The 18,960-nt window shown below is 31.8% G+C and overlaps 1 protein-coding gene across 1 annotated transcript in view; it reads left to right on the top strand.

Moving 5' to 3' along the window:
- Positions 1-3,312: 3,312 nt before the first annotated feature.
- Positions 3,313-18,960, top strand: part of LOC132947320 (neuroglobin-like) — a 33,771-nt gene continuing 18,123 nt past the window's right edge. Inside the window, exon 1 of the mRNA XM_061017581.1 lies at positions 3,313-4,133. Within this exon, the coding sequence (XP_060873564.1) occupies positions 3,925-4,133 (209 nt within the window). The 5' untranslated portion in view covers positions 3,313-3,924. The remainder of the gene's footprint in view (positions 4,134-18,960) is intronic.

The following is an 18,960-nucleotide window of genomic DNA, read 5'->3' as shown; positions in this document are numbered from 1 at the left end:
ACAATATAGTCATAAAGGTGTGTAGACGCGACCCTGCGAGTAGAGCGCCTTTAATGTAATGTATCCCCGTCGTAAAGACCCGACGCGACGACGACAACGCGACAGACACGATAATATATTATTACATTATTATATAATATACCTACTGCTGTCATACTGTGTCCCGGCAGCTTCCGGATTCCGTGCGAGACAATTATAGTAATGCAACCGAAAGAATGAAAAAAAAAAAAAAAAGCGCCGGATACTATATAGGTACTACAGCCCCGATACAACAATCGGCCCTAGCACGATATGATGTGCATAATAATTAGCCCTCCCGATCGGTTTTCACCTAAACTTTTTATAACGTCGTTACGAGCGGGGCTGTGAATTTAACGCATTTGCTCGTCGTTGTTGTCGTTGACGTTATTTTTTTTTCTTTTTCGCTACTTAGTAGAACGAATTATAATATATCGATCGAAATGTGTCTTACATCGCCACTCTATACTGTATATAGGCATATAATATTATGCACATTATTCGAAATTCTGATTTGAATATTTTGGCCCACTTGGCGGTTGGCCCATAATCCGCACATAATTTTATTAAAATATTCTCATTTTACCACATTTTTCGCACTTTAATAGATTATCATATTATACTCGAATCAATATTATGCATTATTTACTTATATGGAGTAATTTTTAGTAGACAGAAATCTTTAAAGCTGCGACTCTTCCGCAGTGAACTATATAACTGGAGACTCTAGATTGGCAACTACCAGTACAATTCTGCGACGCCTAAAATGTATAGAAATATACATATAATTTAATATTGAATAGTGACGAAAATTGTAGCAAACAATAATTTATATTTATAATTTATAGGCAATAGCAATTATTATTGTTAATGAAAATCAATACACTATTTCTCATCCATCAGCGATTAAACTCAAAATGCACGGTTATTCAAAAGTAAGCCGCCTGTTAATACTTATGATTGAAGTCCAAAATCGAAAAAAAAAAGAACACTTAGCGCGAAAGAATTCGACACCCCGAATATCTGCCATCCTTATAACTGATCGTTTATATGAACTGATTGAAGGCATCGTTTACGTGCACGTGGCCATTCGAGTCGTCAAACGACATAGTGTATGAAACACTATAATATTATTAGTAGGTAATGACTATTGCGGTTTGCGCTAATGGTCTCCACGTTTGAACTCTTCTTTGGCGAGTTTTTCTTATTTAATGCGGGTTTAGTCCAATTTGATTATACATATAACATTACGCTCATCCATAAAAATCCAAACTGCGGGTAATTTATAATATTTCTGGCGTTTAGTCTAAATCCCGTCTTGTAAGTATATACGTCATCCTGTCGCGGTTTTTAAACTTTTATATCATTCACACAGTTTTAAACCATTTTTTGATAGCCACATTTCATTTCTTTTTATATCTCTATCATTATATTAAACAACCACAGTGGGTAGTCTAATATACAATTTGAAGAAAAAATCACACTATTATACACATACAATTTCGATATATTTTCAATAATATCGTATTTTGAAAATAAAATATTAACTAAGTAACTAGGTGAGTACTTATATAAAATATTAATTTTTGAACCATGTTTTAAAATATTATTCATTCGTCAATAATTGATTAAGAGGTTCTTTCTTCAATTTGATAATATTTTGATTTTGCACAAATATCAACCTTAAGGCGATAAACCACAATGATAGATACTGAGTTAGATATTTTTTCTTGATGAAGTATCATTTTATGCATTTTGTTTCTTTCAATAATTAATAACTAGGTTCAAAATAAATATAATGGGGGACATTTTTTTTACTACCACACAATAAGTTCTCTAACCTATTTACATCTTGAATTAGATAAACGAACGAACATTCAATGGACAAAAGAAGACATATTTTATGGGATGCGAAAAGATATATTTTTTTGACAGTGACGTATTTTTTACTTATTTCCACCATTTATTTTTGCCATTCAGTCGCAGCAACTGTGTGCGAGTTCTTGTTCAACTTACGGAGAAATTCAACCTTACTCCCTTGACAACATCCTTTTCTAAAAGTGACAAAAGTACAACCAGTATAGGTACCTCTATTGAGAAAGTTACTCGATTAATTGATTTATTGTAACTAGGTGTGTGGTTATACAGTTACAATTTACGAGTACTATACATCAACCATGGACCACGGACCCGAGGATTTCAGCTCGTAGGTAGTCGTCACCAGTCACAAGTTCAAAACGCTATGGTATCGAGGATTTGATTTTGCTCCATAACTTAAATAGAGATTTAGATACAACACTTGGTATCAACTTTTTCGAACAAATCATCTGGTTGACAATTTACAGTAAAAAATAGAAGTTTGCATCAGATGACAGGGGGGTTGAGTATGCTTTGTGAATCGCTCTGTATATATTGTCTATACGATGGTGATGTATGAGCGTCACACGTGATTTCCGAGGCGGTACAGGTGCGTAAAGATAGTGACAATGGAAATAATAATAACAACGGGCATCATTAAACCGCGAGTATACACACATATTGTTATATGTACGCAAAAGGCCGCGAGAAAGACGCTACGGGATGGGGACAAAAAAAAAAAAATAATAATAATAATAATAGTACTAACAATAACGGCGGCGGCGGCGACGACGATGACGACAATAATAATAATAATAATAATAAAGTCGTGGTGGATATCACGCGTACCTACATATATAATACACCTTAAACACCTACACGTATATACACGCTCGGCTCAGGTGTGACACGAGAGTATTTATATATATACATAGCGTCTGACTGAGAAATGTGTTGTATGTTGTATACATATATAGTGTCGCGAGCGCCACACGGCTTGTCCGAGCGTCCCGCGGCACAGAATAAATGGCTTTTCGGTATATATAGGTATAAGGTTTTCCCCCTATATTTTTTTTTCTCTCTCTCTCTCTCTCTCTTATCCCCCCCCCCCCTCCCACACACCTCCCTCTCCCTATCCTGGCCCTAGCCTCTTTCACGCAAAAACCGGCAGGGGTCGTAGCGATCCTTTTCGCGCCCGCGCGCGGAGGGGGGGAGGATTCTAGGGGAGGGTCGACAACGGGGGATGATTCGGCGGGGGCGGCGGCCGGGAGTTTCGTGCGTAGTGCGTGTGCGCGTGGACGCGTAAACGCGTGCGTGTGTGTGTGTGTGTGTCGGTGTGCGTGTATAAACGTGTGTGTGCGCGCGTGTGTGCGTGTGTGTGGTCTGCGGCGGCGGCGGCGACGGCGGCGGGCAACGGTCTCTATCCTTTTGGTCGGGGAAAACGGCGACAGTGCTGTGCGAGTGTTGCGGCCGGATGAACGTGCAGGCGCTGTAGCGGTTGTGTGTGCATACTGCGCGCGGCACGGTCGGTGTGACTATCGAGTTGAGTGCGTCTGGACGGGTCGACGAGCACGGTCGGTCGGATGTCCGCGCACGACTAAAGCAAACTATATTATTGTAATCGCGCGTGTATATTATAAAATATATATATATTAATTATATCGACGACCGCGACGACGGCGAATTCGGTGGTTTTCTGCATGTGCGCGACGTCGGGTTCTACAGCCGGTCGTGGACGTGGAAAAGCGTACGGAAAACGACCACCGGGTGACAGCGGGTACGCACGTGAAGACCAGAAAGTGCACCGATAACTGTGGTACATACAGCTGAAGTCCCTGCAATATCGGCGTGTGGGTAGTGGAAAAGCAGCCGCAGTAGCAGTGCGGCGAGTTGTGGAGGAGGCTGTTGTGGTGGTACAGGTGCAGGTGCAGGTGCAAGTGGCGTTAGTAATAAAAACGTCGCAGTTGCAGTAGACTTCGGCGTCGCGGAGGAGCGGCTCGCGTCCGCGTGACAAGAGGCGTCCCCGGAGAGGGCTGTTGTTGCGCGCGGATGGGCTGCGATCTGGGCAAGCTGGCCAGCTCGGCCACGTCCGGCGACGACCGCGGCGGCAAGCACAAGGACGTGCTGGAGGAACCGCCGAGCCCGGGCCCCCCAGACCCCAGGCTCCCACTGACGGCCAAGCAGAAATACAGCATGATCGCATCGTGGAAGGGCATATCCAGGGCAATGGAACCCACCGGGGTGTACATGTTCATCAAGTACGTACCGCGCGTATATCATGTTACTACCATGCCAGTCCTCGATATAATATAATATATTATAGAGCGAATTGACACCCCCACGCCATTAACCGTAACCGTTAAATTTTGTATTAGTTGGCACCTTCCATATGCAATTTTTTCCCCACAATTCATATAATGCACGTATGGGTTTTGGGCACATGATGTGGGTACATCGTATATGCATATGCATATAATTATTATTTCGGCCCATTCTCTAGAAAAATGGTGTGGCGACGCCACTGCGGTATTGTTACGTTGTCATTATTCGCGTCATATTTTTATAATACATTTGTGTAATGTGGTCTTGGGTTTATGGATAAGCTGTACATGCTTATATATATTCCTACACGCCTGAATTAACATTGAATCCCAACCCCATTACTATTACAGGGTAAATAATATTGTGGCGAGGGTGGATAATCAACGTGCTTGTAAGTTCCGTATAGTTAATAATTAAACTGTTAGACAAATAACAATAAACATAGAACTTATTAGAGATTACTGCTGTATGAGTGGTACACGACTGTAAATACAAGAAAGAACATTTTATCAAAATACATTTTTTTTATTTAAAAAAAGGCCCCTAACTTTCTATTGTTTACAATGACAGATAAAAATCTCCAGATATCGTTTGAATACCTGCTAATTGCTATGCTCCCCATTAATCAAAAGGCTCACGTTTCATTGGCTCTGGAACCTATCTCTACTATCATTATACTATATACCAATATTCATAAGGTTAGCATGGTTATTTATGACGCGTCAAGTTAGACTAATTATTTAATATTATGACATGTAATTCTCATTAATTGTTTTAATTTTATTTTTGAGGGAAGATGAGTGGGCTATATGAATAATGCTTCATTCGAAACTAACGTTTAGGACTCACAGCAGCGTGGAAGGTCCTGTATCGCCTGGTAAAGTGAATTTCACAACCGTCTTAGACCACGGTTTCGTGTAGGTATAGTTTATTTTAAGTCGTAATGATATTGCAATAATATACCTAAAAATAATAATATTTTTTCGGCCATTTTTGCAACTTAATAGGATGTGCTCACAAGACCGCGAAACTATAGGGCCACCCGCCGGCCAATCGTTGCAGGTGAGGTTTTCGAGATTGACCTCGACCGATTATAATAATATGCACCGCGTTAGGTTAGAACGATGTTGTGTAAAAGCTATTTGCACGCGTCGCCGACGCCGAAGGGATATGATAATATATTATAAAGAGTTCTCGGGCACTTTATATAACCGCGACCGTGGGATATACATATATACGTGTATGGTGTCGATGACGACAACGACGAGCAAATAACACTTGACTCTTCAAACGTGGTATTTGCGTCTAGTGAATTATAGTTTAGTTTTTTTTCTCAAGCACATCCAAACAATTGCGACGTTTCCGAGGAAAACGAAATAAGGTCGGGACGGAAAACGCGTGCATCGTAGTTTTTCCTCAACGCAGTAAAATGTAATACCTTTTGCAGGGTATAAACACGTTTCATCGATTAAAAAAAAACCGTTTGTTACGTATGAATGTATGATTATAATATAGTATAATATAAAAAATTATTATTATTATTATTATTGATATTATTAACACTTTGTTGTGCGCTGATTTGGTTTACGCATAAATGCATAATAATAGATAATATTATAATACATATAATTCTGTATTCCGTATGTGTTTGGATTTTTACTCGCACCGTATACGGTAACCTATAGGTTGTGCAAAAGGATGTGTGTATATATGTATATATATATTATATACGGCCTGGATCACCCGACTTTAGGGTCTAACGTTTAAATCCAACTGAATTACCCACTCAAAAACCTCGGGATAATAATGCGAAAACGAGACGCGATGACATAACTACATAATTCAACGGGCGCATCAATACAATATATATAATATAATAATATGACGCCGCGCCGACAAACTGTTTTCAGAATTCCATAGCCAGGATTTTATTTTTATTTTTATTATATATACGCGAGAATTGAAAAGATATCGAAAAGAAATCGGTATAATATCTCAGGTACACGTCGAGATGCGCGCGTTTATAAATTATAATAACAATAATAAATAATATTATTATTATAATACATCATCTCGAATCAATGCCTATAGGTGGAGGGTTGAAAACGGAAGTCGCTATGAACGGTGGAGGATTCACCAACACATATAGGTAACATATTATGCACATAAATAGAATGAATAATCGATGCGCGGACGCACGTTACCACGCTGTATATATTATGATGGGAAATAATATGATTAATAATATTTAATAAGCAAACCGTAGCCGATGTGGCGAATGTGTTTTGTTTTGTTGATGATTTAAATTTTGACTAGACGTGTCAAACTACGTGTTTGAAGTCTCACGATTCAAAATAATAATAATTATAACAACGATGATGAATAAACGGATGTTCGTCAGTTATTATGTTATATTGAACGAACGTGTGGAGGAGAATCGTAATTTGTAAAATTGTGTTCCAATACCATTATATTGGATTAGTAATGTTGAAAAATGCAGTACGTGTTATTTCTGTGGCATCATTAAGATTGAGTTTCTCTTAGAACTTATATGCAAGTACATACAATTCTTTGCACGTTTCAATTACTATTATAATAAATTCTTGAAACTTAAAGCATATTAAGTATAAGTATTAGTCTGTATTACGAAATTTACAATTATTTCGATGCACACAAGTCATATGATAAAATAACAGGAAAATTAAATATTTTTTATTTTACAAAATTACATTTTTTTAATTAATCAATCGGTTTTTTATCGCCGTCAGTCTCTTATAACCTATACAGAGTCATTATTTGAAGTACGTTATTATTGAACACATACTTCACAAAAATTACTTTTATGCTTTCGTATTATATTTTCTTCAAGTCAGGTAGATATCAAAAAATTTTAATTTTAAAATTTGTTTTGTAACATAATAAAGTCGTTTCGAAGTACAAAACATTCAATGTATATGTATTATGTACTCTATAGGTAAGGGATTTGCTATAATAGTATTATACATAGTACACACTCTAGTACATTGTACTCTTACGTTGCATACGATTATTTTTTTGTTATTTCAACCACTCGAATCAATGTCATAATCATAACTTAATAATTCATACATTGATATTCAATGTTAAATAAAAAAATAAACCTATATAATATGTTTACGAGAGGATGGGCCTCTAATCGTTTAAGTTTTCGTCAAGAGTTGTTGATAGACTTAAAAAAAATAATACCGCATTCAAAGATTTAGGTTGACTAAAGCCTTTATTTTTGTTAGCCAATGCTATAAAAGAATATTACGAACAAACAACTTACAAAAATATTATGCCTACTACACAAAATACCTATTATTAATAGGAAATATTGATTGTTTCCAAATGTTTTAAATTTTTTTAGTAGGTATTGACCTACATTATCCCTGGGTTTTACGGGATTGTTTTTTTTACGTTTTATCCGATATTATAACTTTTCACGCCTATGACATTATAATTATTTTTTAAATACATAATAATTTAGAGCTAGTATAAAGTATAGTATTTAGTTTAAAAAATTCAGAATATAAAAATAGCAAATATAGAACATGTTGTGTAAAAAATATTAATAGGAAAATCATTGTGGATATGAACAAATTATAGTAACGTTTGAAGTGGAATTTAGAAGAGCTGTTAGTGGGAGCTATATGTCAGTTTTAAATACAAATAAAAACGAATCGAATCGATCTCGCGTAAATTTAATAGTCATTCGTGACTGAGTCAGAAGTGCGCGTGGCCGTAGTGCGTTTAAATGTCAAAATAATAGTTATGATTGATGATTGAACTCACGGAAAATTGGTTTTTGTAGTAGGTACCTAAATACAACGATAATTTGGGATTTGCCAGACGAGCACTATATAGACTATATACGCGGGGCGCAATTTGCTGGTGGATGGTGATTCACGTGGCTTAGTACAACCCTCGTCCGGGTGAACTTTGATGCATTTCAGTATTTTACACATTGAGGGGTATGCGCACGATCTCTGTACAAATTTAACTGCGGAAACACCGGTACGACTTACATCGAGAGAGCTATGGAGGTGGTGGACAGTGGTGGTGGGGAGGTTTGTTTTCAACAACAATGTTTGAGTTGAGGATAGTCGAGAGCAAGTAAGTTGCTTTGATTATATTATTATGATAACTATGGAAGTCCGTGAAACTATATTTTGTGTACACTCGGAGAACGTGTTACCGGGTCATTCATTTCCTAACCTTTTAACTATTTAGTGTTGTTTGCTAATATACATTTTAAAAGTATTCATGTTACAAATCAGTTTGTTCACAGTAATTCAACACAATTAGTTAATATTTTGTGCATTCATATTTTATCGAAGATTTTGTCATAGCATTTACAGTTTAATACTTGCAATTATATATAATATATATACGAGTACATAGGTATATGCATATTAATAATAATATCACCTTTGTTTTTTGAGAACATAATTTCATAAATAACATTAAATAATATTTTATTTTCATTTTCATTTTTTAAATTGGCTGCAGATGTTGTCCAATAATATCCATCTTATAGACAAAATTGGCACAAAGCCATTTTTACGAATAAATCTTTATTTTATAATTTACTGTCACATATGAATGTTTCTTTGACGACAAAAAAAATTTATTATTTTTCGATCATTAAAAATGTGTACAATATAAATACCACAAAATCTTAAATTTTATTAACGGTTTAAATATGAGTTCAATATAAAGTGATATAATTTTGTATTATTCGGTGGTCACAACAAACTAAACACTCGGTTATATTATTATTCACATTAAAAAATTAACAATAATCTTAAATACATAGTTGTTGCAGGATTAATAGTACAGACGTATATATGGATTCTGATTTAACTAAATGCCAAGAAACCGTCTCCTTGACTTTGATCACTTTTTAACAAAAAAAAAAACGATATCAGGCGTACACAGTATAATAATAATCATAATAAAATAAAATTACGAGTATATTATGTATTCACGTAGGGAGGAGTGACGTTGACCTTGAAACTTTTCTCCAGGAATTTTCACAGACGTTTTTTTTTTTGTTTACACCAGCAGGATACCGTAGAAAATAACACAGGATAAACGGTATTTCTCAACCGTCGTGCGTCGTAACGAAACCTGTCGAAACTAGATAATATACGCAAACAGCCTGGAGTTTGAATAACATTATAACACATAGGTTTGTGTAAATCTATTAACGGATGCACCCTGTTTGACGACTGGTAAATATTGGACCAGTGGGGCACATGTACGTTATGTGAAGGTTAATACTTCCTCTATACAGAAATGTCTTCCTTCGTGAAAATGTATGTGTCTACAAAATGCTCCTCATCAGCTCTATAGCATCTCTGTATATATATTATCAGTTCCACGTAACTTTGGGAAAATAATTATTGGCCCGACCCCCTTCAAAAAAAAAAAAAAATGGTACGGATGAACTTATGTTTATGTAGCTATAGTTTATACCGCGCGGGAATAATAATGGCACGAATATTATTTCCGTTGCAATAACACTGCGCAGTCGAACCGGCTACTAATTTAATTTCGAAACTTGCACTGGCGTATTTCGCGGAGACAGTGACGGCAATAGATACTATTAACGAAATGGGTATATAAAATATAAGGTATGATGGTATCTGCAGGCGGAATCGACATTTTTACACTCGACTACGGGAGTTGCGTGAATATGATATATACCTGTGTCATATCTTCTGGATACACTTTGTACATTATTATTATTATTATTATATTTTACGCTCTCGGTGGTAAAATCGTACTAGTAAAACCACTATAGTAATATAATGTTGTACAGTATCTACGTATACGGTGAACGTTTCGTTGCAAGGGAATTCTGCAGCGAACACACGTTTTCGTAACCGGAAGTGCACCAGCTCCTACTGTATAATATATTATTTTATGACGTAGATCATACACTATTCGGCACACATGTAATATAGTCGTATATAATAACGTTGCCGATATCGTGCCGCATCAGGGATAAAAATGTTTAAACGATCGTAATTTAATATATGCCTACCGTGGCGCAATCATAAAATCGCGACGGCCTCGTCTTTTGGAATCACGAATTACTCGCCGAGTCGTGGCTGCCACGCAAGAACATGGAATATACATGGCGGATTTACGCGTCCGTGGAGGAGGACTTATGCTCTTGTGTATAATGGATTTTGATGGACCCCAACCGTTTGTTTACGGTAATGTTTAAACAATTCATTATTGTCACCCTTTTTTTTTTTTTCATAATATGAATATTTCATTATTATTATTACGAACGACCATATTACATACAAATTAGCATTTTTACGCAAATAATAATATTGTGGTATCGAATTCCATTAAAAATTAATTTTACGAAAAATGTACGTCCGTATTATAATGTTTAAAATACGAGGTCTTACAATATTGCATGAGTAACAACAGACCCACGATAATAATAGTATACTTCTATTATTAAAATTCGTTTTGTTCGGGTAATCAAAAGATAAATAAACCATTTTATTTCACTCAATTTATCTCATCCATATCGCGTTATTTTACGCTTCATTAAATGGATGCGAATGTCGTCAATTTCATGAAATTTTACTTCAGTTTCTCTACTTTGCGTAATTACACAATATGGATAACATTTCACGAAATGGATACCGGAATATTGTACTTAGGAAAACTTGTTCCATCATTTGGTTGTCCAAATAGCGAATCAATAAACTTTATTTTTTTTAAATGAACATTTCATTTTTCATATTTTAGTTTGTTTGAACGTCTTTTATTAATAATTTGACGAATGTATTAGTATTACTTACTAAGAAAACATTTTGAAAGATCGTCAAAAAAATTAAATTGTAAAAAAACAATATTCCGTTAAAAACATAAAGTTTTTTTTTTTAAATGTATCATGAATAATTCATTAGCACTAGGTTGGTACATAATATTAGATCAACATTTCCTTAAAATATTAGAGATAGGTATTAACATTATATTGTGCTCGAGTAATGAGAAATATGACCAACAGAACAGATTTAAGATTAGGTAGAGCAGTATAGTATCATAATATAGTATTATCAGTTATCATAATTATTATATTATTGTAAATATAAGATTGGTTATTTGTATATTATAATAATAATATATTTTTATCACTATTCTCTGATTTATAAAGTGCCTATTTAGTTTTATTTAAAGAACTTGATGGTTTTGTTTACATTCTTCGGAGTTGGGTCTATACTTTCTGAAATGCGATGGCTTATTTTGAGTTCCTCTTTGCGTCATTCAAATAGTATACATTTATTAAAATATATGGGTTTAACTTTAAGATTCGTACTGCAAAGTTTTTAAAAGTAAAGTCTTTTGTTTCACAATATGGACGTCCAAAATAAGACAGAACCTGCAGTTTCTTTGTGCATATAGTATTCAGGTATACATTTTTACAAATGTTTAATAAATACTTTAATTACGCAATTTGAAGTAACCGTGGTTCCACTTCACTTAAAGAATAATAACGTGACATAAATATATTATATATACAATATGTGTGTAGGTACATAAATAGAAAGCACTAGTTTCGATGTTATCCGTAAAGCGTATTTCTACGATTTGTCATAGAGATTTAGTCAAGTGTAGTGATTACATTTATTTTAAGCCGCTCAAACACGGATTGTGTATTTATTTATGCGTGAATAGTTAATTCTTAATTAATTTTTATAACGTCAAATTGTACTTCCATACTGCGCTTGTCGCTCGGTAGGCCGCCTTTAATTAAAAATTAATTACAACCCGTAACTGTTGTTAAGTTCCAATATTTAAATAAGTACCTATAAAATGTATTTTCAATAAAATATGTCTTTTATTTTTAATAAAATAATATTTATAATTTATATTTGCGGAGTTTTTCGCAAACTTTTATTGTATACGTATTAATTTTTTATTACCTATATTGTTAGTCGGGCCTATTGTTTAGTAAATATCGAATTGTTTTCATAATCGTTATTATGATTTATGATCATGATTCGCTCCGGCAGGTTCATACCATTCGATTTTAATGCGTTATTGATTTCGGTTTTTGATACCTATGGATGTAATTCAAATTCGAAACGTTGAAATTCGAATAATAATCCAATGCGAATCAAACGTGTTCTCGTGCTTATAATGCGTAAAATAAATAAGCACGCGTTCCGTATAGGCAGTCCCAGCTGAGTGTAATATCTCGTTTTTCTCGGCTTTATATGTTTGCCTCGTTGTTTTCAAAATACGCTTTTCGAGTGCTCCGAACCCTTAAAATCAACCATGATTTCAACACGTACCATTTGTGTCGACTCGAAAATGTGGTTATTGCGAACGCATTTTTTGCAGTCGCACATTTACTGTATGTACACCACTTGTGCGTGAGCGTCACACGACGTAGCCATAGGTATATACAACACAATGTAGGTATATGATCGAACATTGCATAAATAAACCCATTATTTCGTATACGATAAGCAAATAATAGACATAAAAACATATGCGATGCCAAATGCAGCAGTTTTACATGAAGCGTAGGTGTAGGTATTATAATAAATTACATTTATCTACTAATTAAAAAAAAAATTAAAAAAATTAATAAATTTGTAATTAAAAGTGTTGTCGCTTAATATAAAACAATATAATACTATATATTATAAGTATAATGTACCTACCATATTTAATGTAACTTATCTATTATTAAATACTATGTAATATTTTTTTTGTAGGCAATGGCCCATAGTTGCCGAGGCATTTGTCACAATAAAAAAAAAAAAAATATAATATTATGTACTAACGTTTTTGTGATATATACAATTTATAAGTAATAACAAGTTTACCTGATTGAAATTACAGAACCTTGACTGTAAATTAAGAATAGTCCTTATAGTTAATGAAAATTATCCATTAATATAATTATTTTGAATAATTAATAAGTAGTAATTCATAGAATTCTTTTACATTTTACACATTGAAAATAAATAGACTTAGGTACCTATCTATAGAAGGTAAAACTTTTCGTAAAAAGTGATTAGACGTACAGTATTATCATTGCTTAAGTATATACTTAAGCACTTAGGCAAGCATACTCTACTTTTTTAAATACACTTAAACATTAAATTTTTGATCAAGTCTACATAAAAGGCTTAATACGTTTTATTTATTTTTAAATAGAATCAATAATTAAATACTTAAACAAATAAAACCGTGTTACTGACAAATTGTATACATTTAATTCAAACTTTAATGTTAAACGAATAGATATTACTTTGTACACAGCTCTTAGGTATTTTGATTTAATTTGATAGATGATAAGTACTAATATGTGGAGGAGCTAATAAAAGGAACGAACCTTTGTAAGAGTTCCTATTGTTTTACTCAACTTGTCAAAACTCTAAAAGGTGTTAGCAGACACAGAAATATGTCGTGTTTCACATAGACAATATTAAATATTAATTAAAAAATTGTATAATAAAGGACTTACCAATCGATATAATTTAGAGAATTTAATATGAATAGTATGATATTAATACTTATAACTTATAAGCTACTTCATATACTCGTAATTTTGATAATATGTACCTAAGCCTACTGGGCTTGTATTTGATTTAAGTTAAATTGTATTTGTTTCATAGAATTTGAATTGTACAATTTTAATAATCGGGGACAATGTAAATTGCATACAAAATAAAATAAAACATTTTCTTAACGTTGATTATCATTCCTCCATTAAATCAAAACTAAATATTTAAACATAAAAGTTGTTATTAGAAGATACAACGAAAGTCAAAATAATAAATGAATTATCATAGGGCATAAAAAGATAATCATTATTTGATTTTTGTATTATTTCTTTTTAGAAAAAAATGTATTTATTTTAAAATGATATGTATTTTCTATTTTACTTTTGTGTCTGAAGACACAAAACTACCTCTTCTAGTAGAAAAATTCTTTGATAGTCAATTTTTAAGGGGGCTTCCGGTATCAAACTGGATCTAGCTGGTTCTTCAAGAAAGTAAAATTGAAAATTCTCAGTTTTTTTTTAATTATTGGGGTGGTGGGAGGAGGTGGGAATTCCAGCATTTGTTAACATTTCAATATATTTATTAAATAACTAGTGGTTCTAAAACCTTGGTTAAGTCGAATTCATTTAAATTATTTTAACAAATTTTATTATTATGATAAATAATCAAAATAAATAAGGACCTAATAATAGATCATTGAATAAAAAAAACTAACAATAGGTACTGAGTGGAGCTTAAATCTTGCAAGAACGAAGGTGAAATATCTTAAAATATATTTGATGTCATCAATAGCTTTGAATTACTTGGATAAATTATCAAGAAATTCAAATCGCTTATTTAAAGCACCATCTATACAATATTTTCTTTATATAAAATAATCTATAAGAGAGAGAGAGAGAGAGAGAGAAAAGGAAAGAGGTCAACTTTATTTAAAAACAATTTACAGATTTAGTAAAATTTAAAAAAAATATATATCAAAATTATTAGTGTAATACACAAAATAATACAATCCACATGAGCTAAAATTTAAAAACCCTAAAAATCGTCGTTCAAAATTATTTTATGGAGTTATGTACTAGTATGAATAACTGTGATTTACTTTTTTTAATGTGTTATTTTAGATTTAAAACGAAGCTAGAAATTCATATGAGTAATCCATTAATGTTTTATTTTGTTTTTATATTTTGTTAATATTATTATTTATCATCTATCTTTGTCCGTTATATTGTACGTATATAAACAATCACAAATATACTATAACAGGTAAGAAACACACGATACCTAATGCATAATATGAAACACAAAACATTAAAACGGTTTTATTGACACTTTTTTTGCAGTTTCGATATATGTATAATTTTTTTTTTCAATGAGATTATAAAAGTCAGAAACCCATTATACAACTTTGTTTTGTAAAATAATGATACAGGCACTATCTACTTTTCACGCTATAGTGTCTGTTTTCTCGAAGGTTTGCATTTTTCAATCGTTTCTGTTCACAACTTTTTTATTTTAATATGCATTTGGTAGTATTTATCGAAACCTTATCAATTTTAGATAATTTTATTTAGACGATACCAGAAATTAATTATTACTTAACTTATTTATTTAAAATGTTTATGAGGTCTGATACTAGAGATGGAATATTCTGAGGAAGATTACATTGGAGCCTGCGGGCTTAGTGTACGCTGCCAATTTAATTTATTTAACCAATCGATGTTTATAAGACCCATCGACGTTTTACGTGGCTTAACTCGTTCTCCCACCATTTTGAATTTGTTGGATAGATGTAATATCTATACGTATTGCATGTAACCGATAATAATTTAATTTTTTTTCCAATAGATTTAAAAACTTTTAATACCTACTTATAAGTTATAGTAAATACTAAACAGGCCCTTATAAGTTATAACACGTTTGTTTTTAAAGTGTTATACGTATAAGCATATAAATTTATCATATTATAAAGTTTTTATATTCTGAAAATATATAATATTACATATTTTAATTTTACCATGCCTATGTGTGTATTTTCCTCATTGTATTGATAGAATTTTTTTTGTGTACAACTAAAAGTTCATAAATGCATGGCTAGTCTCCATATTAATAATCGAACACATACAATATACCTTCAATTTTAAAGTTTTAAAATTTAAAACTAATTATCATTCGAATTTTTATGTATAGAGTTTTAAATTTAACTGCATAAACTAATACAAAAAGATGAAGAAATGTAAAAGAAAACATTGTTTTTTAATAAAATGTTGTGAGTTTGTGTGTTAACGGAGATACGCTCAGAACTGTATTTGGAATGCAATGATTTATTACTACTTTAAAATGTCAAAACATCCCTGTAGTAGCTCGTGCAACTTCTGTACAGTTTTTTTTTCAATATAATATAAGTTTAACGAATTAGTAATTTAAATGATTGATTGCTCATAATAAGTTATCAAGTTTTCTTTAGCTCCTTTATATATTATATCATATTGTATACAATTATAAAGTAATAATTATTGTGTTAATTTATAATATTTAAAAACAAATACTGTATTATGCCCACCTACTAACAAATTTAAATCAAATAATTATTTTCATTTATTTTGTACAACGTTTTATGAATTAGAAAGGGCAATATTTCAAGTATATGTGACGCTTGGCATTCACGGAGTAAACATATTTCAAATCGATACTGTTTGATGATTACGTAGATATTCATTCGATATTTTTATTTCACCCTTGGGATTACAAAAAGATCTACTGACGGCATACATGTACCATTGCACGTTCGGCACGCCATTTGAACACGCAACTTATACTATAGATCCCTAGGGTTGCTTCGCATAAGACCATTGCAATATAATAATAAAAATAATAATAATAATAATAATAATAATAATAATAAAAAATACAATAATAATAAGTTCCACTGTGATTTATTTTAATGTAGATAACTTATGTTTACATAAACAATCACTCGAACAAATAAAATAAAAAACATCATTAAAATCACAAAAAAAATTATTTTTAATACGCTTACCAAATGTTTTATGTGTGAGTAAAAACAACCTTTAAATCGTATGAATATTACGTGTACATATTATACTTGAAAATTGAAATATTATTGTCATCCAATATCTAGTGGTAATTATATTATTTAATATATATATATTAAAATACAAAGAGCAATAGAGTTAAATTGTTCATTGTAAAGAAATGTAGGTACATTACAATTGTTTGAAATGTAAAATAATAATAAAATATATGATTGAATGAACATTACGTCCATACGTTTTGATTATTTTAAATTGGTTTAATACAAATAAAACAAGCTTAATGTAATATGATTTACTCGTGTTAAAAATTTGTACTCAGATATTTAAAATATAAAATGTTGTTTTTCATATAGATAATACTAAAATTATCGATTTCATCCTGTTATGTTGGATTAGGTTAGTTTGGTTAGTTACTGTATTCATTTTTCCGATTTGCTGAATATTATTATAAACAATTTCATAAAAAGATTATACATGGTCCACCATAGTCCTATAATATGTAGTAACCTTACCTATTGAACAATTTATGATAGTATACCCTGATGTTCAAAAAGAAATTGGCCGAGAGAAAAGAAAATAAAAGAAAAGAAGATTTATAAAATAATGTTGATGAATGGTTCCCTTTCAAGTGACTCAGCCAAACCATTTACATTTATTAATTAGTAACAATTGCCGCTTATTTTTAATATTTAAAGAGATTAAAATAAACTTTAAAAGAACTATATAATTAATTTAGATTCAAAACTAGCGAAATAAAAATGTATATTTTGTTGGCCATTTTATATTAATTATTTAATCGTGTTCTTGGAGTGCATATACACTGTATAACGAAATATGCCTATTGCTAATTATATTAAACTTTATATGCACCTAATTACATAAATTATTTTTAGTTTGGATTCGTTTTTTAATAAAAAAAAAAAAACTTTTCCGTATAGTTTAAAATACCCGAGCGCTGCAATACCATTTAGTGTCGTCCAAATCCCGTTATATCATAAAATGACGTGAATAACAAAAGGACTAAATTATACCTATCACGCACACACATCATACAAAATGTTGAACATAATAATATGTTTTAATATTTATTCAAAAATTCTTATTCTGACGCCTATTTTTTTTAACGGGGTATTTTGTTATTTCTATGCACGATGTCGAATTCAATAAATCAAATACTGCATTTCCATGTCACCATTTGAAGTTTAAATCGATAAATAAAAACTGTGTAGCAAATATGAATACCAAACAACTAATGTTTTTTTACAGAATAGGACGACATCATATTATGGTTATCATTAAAAATCTATTTAGGTTGAAAAATATAATTAAGTGTCGAACTATAAACATACAAATTTTATTGATTTTTTACTACTTGCATGTAATATGGCGAGGATGCTTAGTATTTTTACATAGCTCAAAGCTTTAAAATGTATTCGTGTATATAATATATTGTATTCTCGTCTATAGAAAGATTAAAATTGTGTTGTTTAAAATAAAAACAAAATGGAATTATTTTATTTAAGTATTGATATACTAAATAGTAATGTCGACGATAATCCATATATTTTATAATTAACGCAGACATATCCCAAACAGCCAGTTATACAAGCAAAGTTTACTAGTAAGTTTCGTTTTATACAATATTATCTTCACAGAAAAAAGATCAACTAAAAAAAATATTTCCTATTGTTGTGGATAACCTATTAATTTACAATTAAAACCCAAATTATTGCAACATAACCTCTAAGCATTAAATAAAATTGTGTGTTTTATACACAGTATGTTTCATAATAACGAAATAATGATAGATTAGTTACGCAGAGTGTAGGTATCTGTTTGCTAAATTAGGTATGCATAACTGTTCAAAAAGTGAATTATTAATTTTTAAATAATTTAAAATAATATCATCTAACTATACAAACGTTTAAATAAATGGGATGCAGGACACTATAGATATTAATTAATATTAGCAATAATACAAAAAAGTTCATTATGTTTTACGTTTAGGGTCAATAAAATAATGGTTTATTCAGTGGCGGATATATCCTAGCTCTGAAGGGGGGGAGGGGTGCATTTAAAATCCACAGAGGTAATGACGTTCAACCCCTCCCATTGTTTTATTTGGAAATATATAACTG

This window comes from Metopolophium dirhodum, chromosome 6 (assembly GCF_019925205.1).
Source record: "Metopolophium dirhodum isolate CAU chromosome 6, ASM1992520v1, whole genome shotgun sequence".
In the NCBI taxonomy this organism is placed as follows: Eukaryota; Metazoa; Arthropoda; class Insecta; order Hemiptera; family Aphididae; genus Metopolophium; species Metopolophium dirhodum.
This window is presented reverse-complemented; position numbering and strand designations above follow the sequence as displayed.